This window comes from Rhinoderma darwinii, chromosome 10 (genome assembly GCF_050947455.1).
Source record: "Rhinoderma darwinii isolate aRhiDar2 chromosome 10, aRhiDar2.hap1, whole genome shotgun sequence".
Classification (NCBI taxonomy): Eukaryota; Metazoa; Chordata; class Amphibia; order Anura; family Rhinodermatidae; genus Rhinoderma; species Rhinoderma darwinii.
In genome coordinates, this window is record NC_134696.1 from 106,570,785 (window position 1) to 106,590,938 (window position 20,154).

Genomic DNA, 20,154 nt, shown 5'->3' on the forward strand with positions numbered 1-20,154 from the left:
GAGGATGACTGTAGGACAGGTGAATACAATCTATTGTTCTCTGTTATCAGACATGTAAGGCTAGAGGAGGATGACTAGGACAGGTGAATACAATCTATTGTTCTCTGTTATCAGACATGTCAGGCTGGGAGATGATGACTGTAGGACAGGTGAATACAATCTATTGTTCTCTGTTATCAGACATGTAAGGCTAGAGGAGGATGACTAGGACAGGTGAATACAATCTATTGTTCTCTGTTATCAGACATGTAAGGCTAGAGGAGGATGACTGTAGGACAGGTGAATACAATCTATTGTTCTCTGTTATCAGACATGTCAGGCTGGGGAGGATGACTGTAGGACCGGTGAATACAATCTATTGTTCTCTGTTATCAGACATGTCAGGCTGGGGAGGATGACTGTAGGACCGGTGAATACAATCTATTGTTCTCTGTTATCAGACATGTCAGGCTGGGAGAGGATGACTGTAGGACAGGTAAATACAATCTATTGTTCTCTGTTATCAGACATGTCAGGCTGGGGGAGGATGACTGTAGGACAGGTGATTACAATCTATTGTTCTCTGTTATCAGACATGTCAGGCTGGGGGAGGATGACTGTAGGACGACTGTAGGACAGGTGATTACAATCTATTGTTCTCTGTTATCAGACATGTCAGGCTGGGAGAGGATGACTGTAGGACAGGTGAATACAATCTATTGTTCTCTTATCAGACATGTCAGGCTTGGGGGAGGATGACTGTAGGACAGGTGAATACAATCTATTGTTCTCTGTTATCAGACATGTCAGGCTGGGGGAGGATGACTGTAGGACAGGTGAATACAATCTATTGTTCTCTGTTATCAGACATGTCAGGCTGGGGAGGATGACTGTAGGACCGGTGAATACAATCTATTGTTCTCTGTTATCAGACATGTCAGGCTGGGGAGGATGACTGTAGGACCGGTGAATACAATCTATTGTTCTCTGTTATCAGACATGTCAGGCTGGGAGAGGATGACTGTAGGACAGGTAAATACAATCTATTGTTCTCTGTTATCAGACATGTCAGGCTGGGGGAGGATGACTGTAGGACAGGTGATTACAATCTATTGTTCTCTGTTATCAGACATGTCAGGCTGGGGGAGGATGACTGTAGGACGACTGTAGGACAGGTGATTACAATCTATTGTTCTCTGTTATCAGACATGTCAGGCTGGGAGAGGATGACTGTAGGACAGGTGAATACAATCTATTGTTCTCTTATCAGACATGTCAGGCTTGGGGGAGGATGACTGTAGGACAGGTGAATACAATCTATTGTTCTCTGTTATCAGACATGTCAGGCTGGGGGAGGATGACTGTAGGACAGGTGAATACAATCTATTGTTCTCTGTTATCAGACATGTCAGGCTGGGGGAGGATGACTGTAGGACAGGTGAATACAATCTATTGTTCTCTGTTATCAGACATGTCAGGCTGGGGGGAGGATGACTGTAGGACAGGTGATTACAATCTATTGTTCTCTGTTATCAGACATGTCAGGCTTGGGGGAGGATGACTGTAGGACAGGTGAATACAATCTATTGTTCTCTGTTATCAGACATGTCAGGCTGGGGGAGGATGACTGTAGGACAGGTGAATACAATCTATTGTTCTCTGTTATCAGACATGTCAGGCTGGGGGAGGATGACTGTAGGACAGGTGAATACAATCTATTGTTCTCTGTTATCAGACATGTCAGGCTGGGGGGAGGATGACTGTAGGACAGGTGATTACAATCTATTGTTCTCTGTTATCAGACATGTCAGGCTGGAGGAGGATGACTGTAGGACAGGAGAATACAATCTATTGTTCTCTGTTATCAGACATGTCAGGCTGGGGAGGATGACTGTAGGGCAGGTGAATACAATCTAATGTTCTCTGTTATCAGACATGTCAGGCTGGGGGAGGATGACTGTAGGACAGGTGAATACAATCTATTGTTCTCTGTTATCAGACATGTCAGGCTGGGGAGAGGATGACTGTAGGACAGGTGAATACAATCTATTATTCTCTGTTATCAGACATGTCAGGCTGGGGGAGGATGACTGTAGGACAGGTGAATACAATCTATTGTTCTCTGTTATCAGACATGTCAGGCTTGGGGGAGGATGACTGTAGGACAGGTGAATACAATCTATTGTTCTCTGTTATCAGACATGTCAGGCTGGGGGAGGATGACTGTAGGACAGGTGAATACAATCTATTGTTCTCTGTTATCAGACATGTCAGGCTGGGGGAGGATGACTGTAGGACAGGTGAATACAATCTGTTGTTCTCTGTTATCAGACATGTCAGGCTGGGGGGAGGATGACTGTAGGACAGGTGATTACAATCTATTGTTCTCTGTTATCAGACATGTCAGGCTGGGGGGGGGAGGATGACTGTAGGACAGGTGAATACAATGTATCATGCAATGTTAGTTACAAGGGTTACTGGCCCTTTAAAACGGCAAAGATCCGTGCTGTCCTCTGAGGTTCACGTACACGATCACCCAGCTTTCCTTCGGTTCTGATTGGTAGATCTGATCCATTAATTGCTTCCGTCTTTCAGCATAACTTGCCATTCAGAAGTCTGGGAGAGCTGGGATCTTTCTCTGGATCCAGTAGACTATCTCACCGCTGTAAATGTTGATAATATTTTTAGGAGAAAAGTTTTTGGATTGTGGGTGGAGCTGTTCCTCTGGGGCGGAGCTCCGCACGTCTCTACAACAGTGATTTGCTGCAGGTCACATGACTACGGCCCGCAGATGGCGGGCCATGTGACTTAGTTTTGCCGGTGCACGGAGGGCTGGGGGGTCTCGTCTGGTACATTTTATATCGTCTATACATTTACTATAAGGAGTTTCCAGTAATCTGTGTCCCCTCCCCCATAGTGACTGACGAGCCGCCGAGGAGCATCAGGACTGACACACGGACGAGGTCCGGCAGCTGACCATGAATTTATCCGAGGACCGTAGTAAGTGCTCACTTTACAGCTATTCTGGATCTGGGAAAGCTGGGTGTCAGTCAGTGCGGCCTCCGTCACCCATCACTCGTAGCCAAATCTTCCCAGTCGTGCGCGCAATGGTGGCCGGGAATGTGTCACTGCAGAGGGGGGAAGGTTTGGCATTCACCATCTGGGAAAGCTGGGTGACCACCCCCATGGGAGCGCTGCAGAATCTGACGGTCCGCCATGAAGTGCAGTTATAATGATGCGTTACTCGTGCCGCCGCCGCCGTGTAAGTCTCCTGTCCGGCCCCTCATTATACAGGTGTATGTTCCCTCACACGGGGGGGGCACTGGTCAGGAGACCCCCATAATCATTGCTGGGCTCGTACCCCAGTAACAGCCCCCCCTGATGTCATGTGATTAACACGTTGTGTGATCTGTTCCCAGATGAGAGCGGCTGGCAGAACGCAGTCATCATCATCCCGGCGCTGCTCTCCGGTGTCACCCTCATAGTGGTCGCCATTATCTTCTGGAAGTTGATTTGTAAGAAGAAAAGCAAAAAACAAAGGTTAAGAGACGAAACAGGTAAAAGCGTCGGTGTAATATCAATACTGTGCGCTCTAATGTACTGCGCGCTCTAATGTACTGTGCGCTCTAATGTACTGCGCGCTCTAATGTACTGCGCGCTCTAATGTACTGCGCGCTCTAATGTACTGCGCGCTCTAATGTACTGCGCGCTCTAATGTACTGCGCGCTCTAATGTACTGCGCGCTCTAATGTACTGCGCGCTCTAATGTACTGCGCGCTCTAATGTACTGCGCGCTCTAATGTACTGCGCGCTCTAATGTACTGCGCGCTCTAATGTACTGCGCGCTCTAATGTACGGTGCGCTCTAATATACGGTGCGCTCTAATATACGGTGCGCTCTAATATTACTATATACTGTACTGTGCGCTCTAATGTACGGTGCGCTCTAATGTACTGTGCGCTCTAATGTACTGTGCGCTCTAATATTACTATATAATGTACTGTGCGCTCTAATATTACTATATAATATACTGCGTTCTCTAATATACTGTGCGCTCTAATATTACTATATACTCTACGGTGCACTTTAATATTACTATATAATGTACTGTGCGCTCTAATATACTGCGCGCTCTAATGCTGTGCGCTCTAATGCTGTGCGCTCTAATATACTGTGCGCTCTAATATTACTATATACTCTTCGGTGCGCTCTAATATTACTCTATACTCTTCGGTGCGCTCTAATATTACTATATACTCTTTTGGTGCGCTCTTATATTACTATACACTGTGTGCCGCTCGCTCCGGCGTGGCTGTGTGCCGCTCGCTCCGGCGTGTCTATGTGCCGCTCGCTCCGGCGTGTCTATGTGCCGCTCGCTCCGGCGTGTCTATGTGCCGCTCGCTCCGGCGTGTCTATGTGCCGCTCGCTCCGGCGTGGCTGGGTGCCGCTCGCTCCGGCGTGTCTATGTGCCGCTCGCTCCGGCGTGTCTATGTGCCGCTCGCTCCGGCGTGGCTGGGTGCCGCTCGTTCCGGCGTGGCTGGGTGCCGCTCGCTCCGGCGTGGCTGGGTGCCGCTCGCTCCGGCGTGGCTGGGTGCCGCTCGCTCCGGCGTGGCTGGGTGCCGCTCGCTCCGGCGTGGCTGGGTGCCGCTCGCTCCGGCGTGGCTGGGTGCCGCTCGCTCCGGCGTGGCTGGGTGCCGCTCGCTCCGGCGTGGATATATACCTCACTATGTGGTGCAGGTGTCTGAGTATTTTTTCTATTCTCGTTGGTTTATGTAGATGCAGATTGTGCAGTGAATGCCGGGGGGGTCTATGAGAATTCACTGGACCCCTCAGATCCCGTCCTGGAGAAGAAGCAGCTGCCCGGACACTGGACAGTGGAGCACAAGGTGGTTTTGTGTAGTGGCCACTTTGGTCCCATTAGTCGCGGAGTTCTGTGCTGCCCGGGGGAGACGGAGGACGGACGACATGTTGTCCTGAAGGAGCTGTCTGGTAAGTGGCGCAAGTCTGGAGAATGACCCCCAATCAGGAGGGGAGCGCAGACTGACACGTAACCCCCAATCAGGAGGGGAGCGCAGACTGACACGTTACCTCCCTCTTGTGTCTTCTGCAGAGCATTGCAGCCCCGGAGAGGTGCAGGACTTCATCGATATCATGAAGTTTTATGTGCAGGTCTGTAATCACGACAGTCTGATAAAGATGCTCTGGTGTCAGACTACGAGGAGACCCCCGAGTCTCATCATGAAGGCCATGTCCTGCGGAAATCTACTCACCTGCCTGCGGAGCTCACGTGAGGTATTATATATAATAACGCCAACCCACCATCCAGAGCTTATAATAGTGCCGGAGCGTTATAAGAGGAGCGGCTGATATCAGTCACACATATGATGTAATGTCTCTGGAGGATATAATAGTACTGGAGTGATATAAGAGGAGCGGCTGATATCAGTCACATATGATGTAATGTCTCTGGAGGATATAATAGTACTGGAGTGATATAAGAGGAGCGGCTGATATCAGTCACATATATGATGTAATGTCTCTGGAGGATATAATAGTACTGGAGTGATATAAGAGGAGCGGCTGATATCAGTCACACATATGATGTAATGTCTCTGGAGGATATAATAGTGCTGGAGTGTTATAAGAGGAGCGGCTGATATCAGTCACATATATGATGTCATGTCTCTGGAGGATATAATAGTACTGGAGTGATATAAGAGGAGCGGCTGATATCAGTCACACATATGATGTAATGTCTCTGGAGGATATAATAGTACTGGAGTGATATAAGAGGAGCGGCTGATATCAGTCACATATGATGTAATGTCTCTGGAGGATATAATAGTACTGGAGTGATATAAGAGGAGCGGCTGATATCAGTCACATATATGATGTAATGTCTCTGGAGGATATAATAGTACTGGAGTGATATAAGAGGAGCGGCTGATATCAGTCACACATATGATGTAATGTCTCTGGAGGATATAATAGTACTGGAGTGTTATAAGAGGAGCGGCTGATATCAGTCACACATATGATGTAATGTCTCTGGAGGATATAATAGTGCTGGAGTGATATAAGAGGAGCGGCTGATATCAGTCACACATATGATGTAATGTCTCTGGAGGATATAATAGTGCTGGAGTGATATAAGAGGAGCGGCTGATATCAGTCACATATATGATGTAATGTCTCTGGAGGATATAATAGTGCTGGAGTGATATAAGAGGAGCGGCTGATATCAGTCACACATATGATGTAATGTCTCTGGAGGATATAATAGTACTGGAGTGTTATAAGAGGAGCGGCTGATATCAGTCACACATATGATGTAATGTCTCTGGAGGATATAATAGTGCTGGAGTGATATAAGAGGAGCGGCTGATATCAGTCACACATATGATGTAATGTCTCTGGGGGATATAATAGTACTGGAGTGATATAAGAGGAGCGGCTGATATCAGTCACATATGATGTAATATCTCTGGAGGATATAATAGTGCTGGAGTGATATAAGAGGAGCGGCTGATATCAGTCACATATGATGTAATGTCTCTGGAGGATATAATAGTGCTGGAGTGATATAAGAGGAGCTGCTGATATCAGTCACATATGATGTAATGTCTCTGGAGGGTATAATAGTACTGGAGTGATATAAGAGGAGCGGCTGATATCAGTCACACATGATGTAATGTCTCTGGAGGATATAATAGTACTGGAGTGATATAAGAGGAGCGGCTGATATCAGTCACACATATGATGTAATGTCTCTGGAGGATATAATAGTGCCGGAGCATTATAAGAGGAGCGGCTGATATCAGTCACACATATGATGTAATGTCTCTGGAGGATATAATAGTACTGGAGTGATATAAGAGGAGCGGCTGATATCAATCACACATATGATGTAATGTCTCTGGAGGATATAATAGTACTGGAGTGATATAAGAGGAGCGGCTGATATCAGTCACATATATGATGTAATGTCTCTGGAGGATATAATAGTACTGGAGTGATATAAGAGGAGCGGCTGATATCAGTCACATATGTGATGTAATGTCTCTGGAGGATATAATAGTGCTGGAGTGTTATAAGAGGAGCGGCTGATATCAGTCACACATATGATGTAATGTCTCTGGAGGATATAATAGTACTGGAGTGTTATAAGAGGAGCGGCTGATATCAGTCACACATATGATGTAATGTCTCTGGAGGATATAATAGTGCTGGGGTGATATAAGAGGAGCGGCTGATATCAGTCACACATATGATGTAATGTCTCTGGAGGATATAATAGTACTGGAGTGATATAAGAGGAGCGGCTGATATCAGTCACATATGATGTAATGTCTCTGGAGGATATAATAGTACTGGAGTGATATAAGAGGAGCGGCTGATATCAGTCACACATATGATGTAATGTCTGGAGGATATAATAGTGCTGGAGTGATATAAGAGGAGCGGCTGATATCAGTCACATATATGATGTAATGTCTCTGGAGGATATAATAGTGCTGGAGTGATATAAGAGGAGCAGCTGATATCAGTCACATATGATGTAATGTCTCTGGAGGATATAATAGTGCTGGAGTGATATAAGAGGAGCGGCTGATATCAGTCACACATATGGTGTAATGTCTCTGGAGGATATAATAGTACTGGAGTAATATAAGAGGAGCGGCTGATATCAGTCACATATATGATGTAATGTCTCTGGAGGATATAATAGTGCTGGAGTAATATAAGAGGAGCGGCTGATATCAGTCACATATATGATGTAATGTCTCTGGAGGATATAATAGTACTGGAGTGATATAAGAGGAGCGGCTGATATCAGTCACACATATGATGTAATGTCTCTGGAGGATATAATAGTACTGGAGTAATATAAGAGGAGCGGCTGATATCAGTCACATATATGATGTAATGTCTCTGGAGGATATAATAGTGCTGGAGTGATATAAGAGGAGCGGCTGATATCAGTCACATATATGATGTAATGTCTCTGGAGGATATAATAGTACTGGAGTGATATAAGAGGAGCGGCTGATATCAGTCACACATATGATGTAATGTCTCTGGAGGATATAATAGTACTGGAGTGATATAAGAGGAGCGGCTGATATCAGTCACACATATGATGTAATATCTCTGGAGGATATAATAGTACTGGAGTGATATAAGAGGAGCGGCTGATATCAGTCACACATATGATGTAATGTCTGGAGGATATAATAGTGCTGGAGTGATATAAGAGGAGCGGCTGATATCAGTCACATATATGATGTAATGTCTCTGGAGGATATAATAGTGCTGGAGTGATATAAGAGGAGCAGCTGATATCAGTCACACATATGATGTAATGTCTCTGGAGGATATAATAGTGCTGGAGTGATATAAGAGGAGCGGCTGATATCAGTCACACATATGATGTAATGTCTCTGGAGGATATAATAGTACTGGAGTGATATAAGAGGAGCGGCTGATATCAGTCACACATATGATGTAATGTCTCTGGAGGATATAATAGTGCTGGAGTGATATAAGAGGAGCAGCTGATATCAGTCACATATGATGTAATGTCTGGAGGATATAATAGTGCTGGAGTGATATAAGAGGAGCGGCTGATATCAGTCACATATATGATGTAATGTCTCTGGAGGATATAATAGTGCTGGAGTGATATAAGAGGAGCAGCTGATATCAGTCACACATATGATGTAATGTCTCTGGAGGATATAATAGTACTGGAGTGATATAAGAGGAGCGGCTGATATCAGTCACACATATGATGTAATGTCTCTGGAGGATATAATAGTACTGGAGTGATATAAGAGAAGCGGCTGATATCAGTCACATATATGATGTAATGTCTCTGGAGGATATAATAGTGCTGGAGTGATATAAGAGGAGCGGCTGATATCAGTCACATATGATGTAATGTCTCTGGAGGATATAATAGTACTGGAGTGTTATAAGAGGAGAGGCTGATATCAGTCACATATGATGTAATGTCTCTGGAGGATATAATAGTACTGGAGTGATATAAGAGGAGCGGCTGATATCAGTCACATATGATGTAATGTCTCTGGAGGATATAATAGTACTGGAGTGATATAAGAGGAGCGGCTGATATCAGTCACATATATGATGTAATGTCCCTGGAGGATATAATAGTACTGGAGTGATATAAGAGGAGCGGCTGATATCGGTCACATATATGATGTAATGTCTGGAGGATATAATAGTACTGGAGTGATATAAGAGGAGCGGCTGATATCAGTCACACATATGATATAATGTCTCTGGAGGATATAATAGTACTGGAGTGTTATAAGAGGAGCGGCTGATATCAGTCACATATGATGTAATGTCTCTGGAGGATATAATAGTACTGGAGTGATATAAGAGGAGCGGCTGATATCAGTCACATATGATGTAATGTCTGGAGGATATAATAGTGCTGGAGTGTTATAAGAGGAGCGGCTGATATCGGTCACATATGATGTAATGTCTCTGGAGGATATAATAGTGCTGGAGTGATATAAGAGGAGCGGCTGATATCGGTCACATATGATGTAATGTCTCTGGAGGATATAATAGTGCTGGAGTGTTATAAGAGGAGCGGCTGATATCAGTCACACATATGATGTAATGTCTCTGGAGGATATAATAGTGCTGGGGTGATATAAGAGGAGCGGCTGATATCAGTCACACATATGATGTAATGTCTCTGGAGGATATAATAGTACTGGAGTGTTATAAGAGGAGCGGCTGATATCAGTCACACATATGATGTAATGTCTCTGGAGGATATAATAGTGCTGGAGTGATATAAGAGGAGCAGCTGATATCAGTCACATATGATGTAATGTCTCTGGAGGATATAATAGTACTGGAGTGATATAAGAGGAGCGGCTGATATCAGTCACACATATGATGTAATGTCTGGAGGATATAATAGTGCTGGAGTGATATAAGAGGAGCGGCTGATATCAGTCACATATATGATGTAATGTCTCTGGAGGATATAATAGTGCTGGAGTGATATAAGAGGAGCAGCTGATATCAGTCACACATATGATGTAATGTCTCTGGAGGATATAATAGTGCTGGAGTGATATAAGAGGAGCGGCTGATATCAGTCACACATATGATGTAATGTCTCTGGAGGATATAATAGTGCTGGAGTGTTATAAGAGGAGCGGCTGATATCGGTCACATATGATGTAATGTCTCTGGAGGATATAATAGTGCTGGAGTGATATAAGAGGAGCGGCTGATATCGGTCACATATGATGTAATGTCTCTGGAGGATATAATAGTACTGGAGTGTTATAAGAGGAGCGGCTGATATCAGTCACACATATGATGTAATGTCTCTGGAGGATATAATAGTGCTGGAGTGATATAAGAGGAGCGGCTGATATCAGTCACATATATGATGTAATGTCTCTGGAGGATATAATAGTGCTGGAGTGATATAAGAGGAGCGGCTGATATCAGTCACATATGATGTAATGTCTCTGGGGGATATAATAGTACTGGAGTGATATAAGAGGAGCGGCTGATATCAGTCACACATATGATGTAATGTCTCTGGAGGATATAATAGTACTGGAGTGATATAAGAGGAGCGGCTGATATCAGTCACATATATGATGTAATGTCTCTGGAGGATATAATAGTACTGGAGTGATATAAGAGGAGCGGCTGATATCAGTCACACATATGATGTAATGTCTCTGGAGGATATAATAGTACTGGAGTGATATAAGAGGAGCGGCTGATATCAGTCACATATGATGTAATGTCTCTGGAGGATATAATAGTGCTGGAGTGATATAAGAGGAGCGGCTGATATCAGTCACACATATGATGTAATGTCTCTGGAGGATATAATAGTACTGGAGTGTTATAAGAGGAGCGGCTGATATCAGTCACACGTATGATGTAATGTCTCTGGAGGATATAATAGTGCTGGAGTGATATAAGAGGAGCGGCTGATATCAGTCACACATATGATGTAATGTCTCTGGAGGATATAATAGTACTGGAGTGTTATAAGAGGAGCGGCTGATATCGGTCACATATGATGTAATGTCTCTGGAGGATATAATAGTACTGGAGTGTTATAAGAGGAGCGGCTGATATCAGTCACACATATGATGTAATGTCTCTGGAGGATATAATAGTGCTGGAGTGATATAAGAGGAGCGGCTGATATCAGTCACACATATGATGTAATGTCTCTGGAGGATATAATAGTACTGGAGTGATATAAGAGGAGCGGCTGATATCAGTCACATATGATGTAATGTCTCTGGAGGATATAATAGTACTGGAGTGATATCAGGGGAGCGGCTGATATCAGTCACACATATGATGTAATGTCTCTGGAGGATATAATAGTACTGGAGTGATATAAGAGGAGCGGCTGATATCAGTCACATATGATGTAATGTCTCTGGAGGATATAATAGTACTGGAGTGATATAAGAGGAGCGGCTGATATCAGTCACACATATGATGTAATGTCTCTGGAGGATATAATAGTACTGGAGTGTTATAAGAGGAGCGGCTGATATCAGTCACATATGATGTAATGTCTCTGGAGGATATAATAGTACTGGAGTGTTATAAGAGGAGCGGTTGATATCAGTCACATATATGATGTAATGTCTCTGGAGGATATAATAGTGCTGGAGTGATATAAGAGGAGCGGCTGATATCAGTCACATATGATGTAATGTCTCTTGAGGATATAATAGTGCTGGAGTGATATAAGAGGAGCGGCTGATATCAGTCACATATGATGTAATGTCTCTGGAGGATATAATAGTACTGGAGTGATATAAGAGGAGCGGCTGATATCAGTCACATATATGATGTAATGTCTCTGGAGGATATAATAGTGCTGGAGTGATATAAGAGGAGCGGCTGATATCAGTCACACATATGATGTAATGTCTGGAGGATATAATAGTGCTGGAGTGTTATAAGAGGAGCGGCTGATATCAGTCACATATGATGTAATGTCTCTGGAGGATATAATAGTACTGGAGTGTTATAAGAGGAGCGGCTGATATCAGTCACACATGATGTAATGTCTCTGGAGGATATAATAGTACTGGAGTGATATAAGAGGAGCGGCTGATATCAGTCACATATATGATGTAATGTCTCTGGAGGATATAATAGTGCTGGAGTGATATAAGAGGAGCGGCTGATATCAGTCACACATATGATGTAATGTCTCTGGAGGATATAATAGTACTGGAGTGATATAAGAGGAGCGGCTGATATCAGTCACACATATGATGTAATGTCTCTGGAGGATATAATAGTACTGGAGTGATATAAGAGGAGCGGCTGATATCAGTCACACATATGATGTAATGTCTCTGGAGGATATAGTAGTACTGGAGTGTTATAAGAGGAGCGGCTGATATTAGTCACACATATGATGTAATGTCTCTGGAGGATATAATAGTGCTGGAGTGATATAAGAGGAGCGGCTGATATCAGTCACACATATGATGTAATGTCTCTGGAGGATATAATAGTGCTGGAGTGTTATAAGAGGAGCGGCTGATATCAGTCACACATATGATGTAATGTCTCTGGAGGATATAATAGTGCTGGAGTGATATAAGAGGAGCGGCTGATATCAGTCACACATATGATGTAATGTCTCTGGAGGATATAATAGTGCCGGAGCATTATAAGAGGAGCGGCTGATATCAGTCACACATATGATGTAATGTCTCTGGAGGATATAATAGTACTGGAGTGATATAAGAGGAGCGGCTGATATCAATCACACATATGATGTAATGTCTCTGGAGGATATAATAGTACTGGAGTGATATAAGAGGAGCGGCTGATATCAGTTACATATATGATGTAATGTCTCTGGAGGATATAATAGTACTGGAGTGATATAAGAGGAGCGGCTGATATCAGTCACATATGTGATGTAATGTCTCTGGAGGATATAATAGTACTGGAGTGTTATAAGAGGAGCGGCTGATATCAGTCACACATATGATGTAATGTCTCTGGGGGATATAATAGTACTGGAGTGATATAAGAGGAGCGGCTGATATCAGTCACACATATGATGTAATGTCTCTGGAGGATATAATAGTACTGGAGTGATATAAGAGGAGCGGCTGATATCAGTCACATATATGATGTAATGTCTCTGGAGGATATAATAGTGCTGGGGTGATATAAGAGGAGCGGCTGATATCAGTCACATATATGATGTAATGTCTCTGGAGGATATAATAGTACTGGAGTGTTATAAGAGGAGCGGCTGATATCAGTCACATATGATGTAATGTCTCTGGAGGATATAATAGTGCTGGAGTGATATAAGAGGAGCGGCTGATATCAGTCACATATGATGTAATGTCTCTGGAGGATATAATAGTACTGGAGTGTTATAAGAGGAGCGGCTGATATCAGTCACACATATGATGTAATGTCTCTGGAGGATATAATAGTGCTGGAGTGATATAAGAGGAGCGGCTGATATCAGTCACACATATGATGTAATGTCTCTGGGGGATATAATAGTGCTGGAGTGATATAAGAGGAGCGGCTGATATCAGTCACATATGATGTAATGTCTCTGGAGGATATAATAGTACTGGAGTGATATAAGAGGAGCGGCTGATATCAGTCACATATGATGTAATATCTCTGGAGGATATAATAGTGCTGGAGTGATATAAGAGGAGCGGCTGATATCAGTCACATGATGTAATGTCTCTGCAGTATATAATAGTGCTGGAGTGATATAAGAGGAGCGGCTGATATCAGTCACATATGATGTAATGTCTCTGGAGGATATAATAGTACTGGAGTGATATAAGAGGAGCGGCTGATATCAGTCACATATATGATGTAATGTCTCTGGAGGATATAATAGTGCTGGAGTGATATAAGAGGAGCGGCTGATATCAGTCACATATGATGTAATGTCTCTGGGGGATATAATAGTACTGGAGTGATATAAGAGGAGCGGCTGATATCAGTCACACATATGATGTAATGTCTCTGGAGGATATAATAGTACTGGAGTGATATAAGAGGAGCGGCTGATATCAGTCACATATATGATGTAATGTCTCTGGAGGATATAATAGTACTGGAGTGATATAAGAGGAGCGGCTGATATCAGTCACACATATGATGTAATGTCTCTGGAGGATATAATAGTACTGGAGTGATATAAGAGGAGCGGCTGATATCAGTCACATATGATGTAATGTCTCTGGAGGATATAATAGTGCTGGAGTGATATAAGAGGAGCGGCTGATATCGGTCACATATGATGTAATGTCTCTGGAGGATATAATAGTACTGGAGTGTTATAAGAGGAGCGGCTGATATCAGTCACACATATGATGTAATGTCTCTGGAGGATATAATAGTGCTGGAGTGATATAAGAGGAGCGGCTGATATCAGTCACATATATGATGTAATGTCTCTGGAGGATATAATAGTGCTGGAGTGATATAAGAGGAGCGGCTGATATCAGTCACATATGATGTAATGTCTCTGGGGGATATAATAGTACTGGAGTGATATAAGAGGAGCGGCTGATATCAGTCACACATATGATGTAATGTCTCTGGAGGATATAATAGTACTGGAGTGATATAAGAGGAGCGGCTGATATCAGTCACATATATGATGTAATGTCTCTGGAGGATATAATAGTACTGGAGTGATATAAGAGGAGCGGCTGATATCAGTCACACATATGATGTAATGTCTCTGGAGGATATAATAGTACTGGAGTGATATAAGAGGAGCGGCTGATATCAGTCACATATGATGTAATGTCTCTGGAGGATATAATAGTGCTGGAGTGATATAAGAGGAGCGGCTGATATCAGTCACACATATGATGTAATGTCTCTGGAGGATATAATAGTACTGGAGTGTTATAAGAGGAGCGGCTGATATCAGTCACACGTATGATGTAATGTCTCTGGAGGATATAATAGTGCTGGAGTGATATAAGAGGAGCGGCTGATATCAGTCACACATATGATGTAATGTCTCTGGAGGATATAATAGTACTGGAGTGTTATAAGAGGAGCGGCTGATATCGGTCACATATGATGTAATGTCTCTGGAGGATATAATAGTACTGGAGTGTTATAAGAGGAGCGGCTGATATCAGTCACACATATGATGTAATGTCTCTGGAGGATATAATAGTGCTGGAGTGATATAAGAGGAGCGGCTGATATCAGTCACACATATGATGTAATGTCTCTGGAGGATATAATAGTACTGGAGTGATATAAGAGGAGCGGCTGATATCAGTCACATATGATGTAATGTCTCTGGAGGATATAATAGTACTGGAGTGATATCAGGGGAGCGGCTGATATCAGTCACACATATGATGTAATGTCTCTGGAGGATATAATAGTACTGGAGTGATATAAGAGGAGCGGCTGATATCAGTCACATATGATGTAATGTCTCTGGAGGATATAATAGTACTGGAGTGATATAAGAGGAGCGGCTGATATCAGTCACACATATGATGTAATGTCTCTGGAGGATATAATAGTACTGGAGTGTTATAAGAGGAGCGGCTGATATCAGTCACATATGATGTAATGTCTCTGGAGGATATAATAGTACTGGAGTGTTATAAGAGGAGCGGTTGATATCAGTCACATATATGATGTAATGTCTCTGGAGGATATAATAGTGCTGGAGTGATATAAGAGGAGCGGCTGATATCAGTCACATATGATGTAATGTCTCTTGAGGATATAATAGTGCTGGAGTGATATAAGAGGAGCGGCTGATATCAGTCACATATGATGTAATGTCTCTGGAGGATATAATAGTACTGGAGTGATATAAGAGGAGCGGCTGATATCAGTCACATATATGATGTAATGTCTCTGGAGGATATAATAGTGCTGGAGTGATATAAGAGGAGCGGCTGATATCAGTCACACATATGATGTAATGTCTGGAGGATATAATAGTGCTGGAGTGTTATAAGAGGAGCGGCTGATATCAGTCACATATGATGTAATGTCTCTGGAGGATATAATAGTACTGGAGTGTTATAAGAGGAGCGGCTGATATCAGTCACACATGATGTAATGTCTCTGGAGGATATAATAGTACTGGAGTGATATAAGAGGAGCGGCTGATATCAGTCACATATATGATGTAATGTCTCTGGAGGATATAATAGTGCTGGAGTGATATAAGAGGAGCGGCTGATATCAGTCACACATATGATGTAATGTCTCTGGAGGATATAATAGTACTGGAGTGATATAAGAGGAGCGGCTGATATCAGTCACACATATGATGTAATGTCTCTGGAGGATATAATAGTACTGGAGTGATATAAGAGGAGCGGCTGATATCAGTCACACATATGATGTAATGTCTCTGGAGGATATAGTAGTACTGGAGTGTTATAAGAGGAGCGGCTGATATTAGTCACACATATGATGTAATGTCTCTGGAGGATATAATAGTGCTGGAGTGATATAAGAGGAGCGGCTGATATCAGTCACACATATGATGTAATGTCTCTGGAGGATATAATAGTGCTGGAGTGTTATAAGAGGAGCGGCTGATATCAGTCACACATATGATGTAATGTCTCTGGAGGATATAATAGTGCTGGAGTGATATAAGAGGAGCGGCTGATATCAGTCACACATATGATGTAATGTCTCTGGAGGATATAATAGTGCCGGAGCATTATAAGAGGAGCGGCTGATATCAGTCACACATATGATGTAATGTCTCTGGAGGATATAATAGTACTGGAGTGATATAAGAGGAGCGGCTGATATCAATCACACATATGATGTAATGTCTCTGGAGGATATAATAGTACTGGAGTGATATAAGAGGAGCGGCTGATATCAGTTACATATATGATGTAATGTCTCTGGAGGATATAATAGTACTGGAGTGATATAAGAGGAGCGGCTGATATCAGTCACATATGTGATGTAATGTCTCTGGAGGATATAATAGTACTGGAGTGTTATAAGAGGAGCGGCTGATATCAGTCACACATATGATGTAATGTCTCTGGGGGATATAATAGTACTGGAGTGATATAAGAGGAGCGGCTGATATCAGTCACACATATGATGTAATGTCTCTGGAGGATATAATAGTACTGGAGTGATATAAGAGGAGCGGCTGATATCAGTCACATATATGATGTAATGTCTCTGGAGGATATAATAGTGCTGGGGTGATATAAGAGGAGCGGCTGATATCAGTCACATATATGATGTAATGTCTCTGGAGGATATAATAGTACTGGAGTGTTATAAGAGGAGCGGCTGATATCAGTCACATATGATGTAATGTCTCTGGAGGATATAATAGTGCTGGAGTGATATAAGAGGAGCGGCTGATATCAGTCACATATGATGTAATGTCTCTGGAGGATATAATAGTACTGGAGTGTTATAAGAGGAGCGGCTGATATCAGTCACACATATGATGTAATGTCTCTGGAGGATATAATAGTGCTGGAGTGATATAAGAGGAGCGGCTGATATCAGTCACACATATGATGTAATGTCTCTGGGGGATATAATAGTGCTGGAGTGATATAAGAGGAGCGGCTGATATCAGTCACATATGATGTAATGTCTCTGGAGGATATAATAGTACTGGAGTGATATAAGAGGAGCGGCTGATATCAGTCACATATGATGTAATATCTCTGGAGGATATAATAGTGCTGGAGTGATATAAGAGGAGCGGCTGATATCAGTCACATGATGTAATGTCTCTGCAGTATATAATAGTGCTGGAGTGATATAAGAGGAGCGGCTGATATCAGTCACATATGATGTAATGTCTCTGGAGGATATAATAGTACTGGAGTGATATAAGAGGAGCGGCTGATATCAGTCACATATATGATGTAATGTCTCTGGAGGATATAATAGTGCTGGAGTGATATAAGAGGAGCGGCTGATATCAGTCACATATGATGTAATGTCTCTGGAGGATATAATAGTACTGGAGTGATATAAGAGGAGCGGCTGATATCAGTCACATATGATGTAATGTCTCTGGAGGATATAATAGTACTGGAGTGATATAAGAGCGGCTGATATCAGTCACACATATGATGTAATGTCTCTGGAGGATATAATAGTACTGGAGTGATATAAGAGGAGCGGCTGATATCAGTCACATATATGATGTAATGTCCCTGGAGGATATAATAGTACTGGAGTGATATAAGAGGAGCGGCTGATATCGGTCACATATATGATGTAATGTCTGGAGGATATAATAGTACTGGAGTGATATAAGAGGAGCGGCTGATATCAGTCACACATATGATGTAATGTCTCTGGAGGATATAATAGTACTGGAGTGTTATAAGAGGAGCAGCTGATATCAGTCACACATATGATGTAATGTCTCTGGAGGATATAATAGTGCTGGGGTGATATAAGAGGAGCGGCTGATATCAGTCACACATATGATGTAATGTCTCTGGAGGATATAATAGTACTGGAGTGTTATAAGAGGAGCGGCTGATATCAGTCACACATATGATGTAATGTCTCTGGAGGATATAATAGTACTGGAGTGTTATAAGAGGAGAGGCTGATATCAGTCACATATGATGTAATGTCTCTGGAGGATATAATAGTGCTGGAGTGATATAAGAGGAGCAGCTGATATCAGTCACATATGATGTAATGTCTGGAGGATATAATAGTGCTGGAGTGATATAAGAGGAGCGGCTGATATCAGTCACATATATGATGTAATGTCCCTGGAGGATATAATAGTACTGGAGTGATATAAGAGGAGCGGCTGATATCGGTCACATATATGATGTAATGTCTGGAGGATATAATAGTACTGGAGTGATATAAGAGGAGCGGCTGATATCAGTCACACATATGATATAATGTCTCTGGAGGATATAATAGTACTGGAGTGTTATAAGAGGAGCGGCTGATATCAGTCACATATGATGTAATGTCTCTGGAGGATATAATAGTACTGGAGTGATATAAGAGGAGCGGCTGATATCAGTCACATATGATGTAATGTCTGGAGGATATAATAGTACTGGAGTGTTATAAGAGGAGCGGCTGATATCAGTCACATATATGATGTAATGTCTCTGGAGAATATAATAGTGCTGGAGTGATATAAGAGGAGCGGCTGATATCAGTCACACATGATGTAATGTCTCTGGAGGATATAATAGTACTGGAGTGTTATAAGAGGAGCGGCTGATATCAGTCACATATGATGTAATGTCTCTGGAGGATATAATAGTGCTGGAGTGTTATAAGAGGAGCGGCTGATATCAGTCACACATATGATGTAATGTCTCTGGAGGATATAATAGTGCTGGAGTGATATAAGAGGAGCGGCTGATATCAGTCACATATATGATGTAATGTCTCTGGAGGATATAATAGTGCTGGAGTGATATAAGAGGAGCGGCTGATATCAGTCACATATGATGTAATGTCTCTGGGGGATATAATAGTACTGGAGTGATATAAGAGGAGCGGCTGATATCAGTCACACATATGATGTAATGTCTCTGGAGGATATAATAGTACTGGAGTGATATAAGAGGAGCGGCTGATATCAGTCACATATATGATGTAATGTCTCTGGAGGATATAATAGTACTGGAGTGATATAAGAGGAGCGGCTGATATCAGTCACACATATGATGTAATGTCTCTGGAGGATATAATAGTACTGGAGTGATATAAGAGGAGCGGCTGATATCAGTCACATATGATGTAATGTCTCTGGAGGATATAATAGTGCTGGAGTGTTATAAGAGGAGCGGCTGATATCAGTCACACATATGATGTAATGTCTGGAGGATATAATAGTGCTGGAGTGATATAAGAGGAGCGGCTGATATCAGTCACATATGATGTAATGTCTCTGGAGGATATAATAGTGCTGGAGTGATATAAGAGGAGCGGCTGATATCAGTCACACATATGATGTAATGTCTCTGGAGGATATAATAGTACTGGAGTGTTATAAGAGGAGCGGCTGATATCAGTCACACGTATGATGTAATGTCTCTGGAGGATATAATAGTGCTGGAGTGATATAAGAGGAGCGGCTGATATCAG

General features: G+C 42.5%; 1 protein-coding gene across 1 annotated transcript in view; it reads left to right on the top strand.

The window, feature by feature from the left end:
- The window catches only part of LOC142662356 (tyrosine-protein kinase STYK1-like), a 60,332-nt gene that overhangs the window by 21,761 nt on the left and 18,417 nt on the right, over positions 1–20,154 (top strand). The window contains exons 2-5 of the mRNA XM_075840581.1: positions 2,897–2,979; positions 3,399–3,536; positions 4,756–4,968; positions 5,090–5,271. Coding sequence (XP_075696696.1) covers positions 2,958–2,979; positions 3,399–3,536; positions 4,756–4,968; positions 5,090–5,271 — 555 coding nt within the window. The 5' untranslated portion in view covers positions 2,897–2,957. The remainder of the gene's footprint in view (positions 1–2,896; positions 2,980–3,398; positions 3,537–4,755; positions 4,969–5,089; positions 5,272–20,154) is intronic.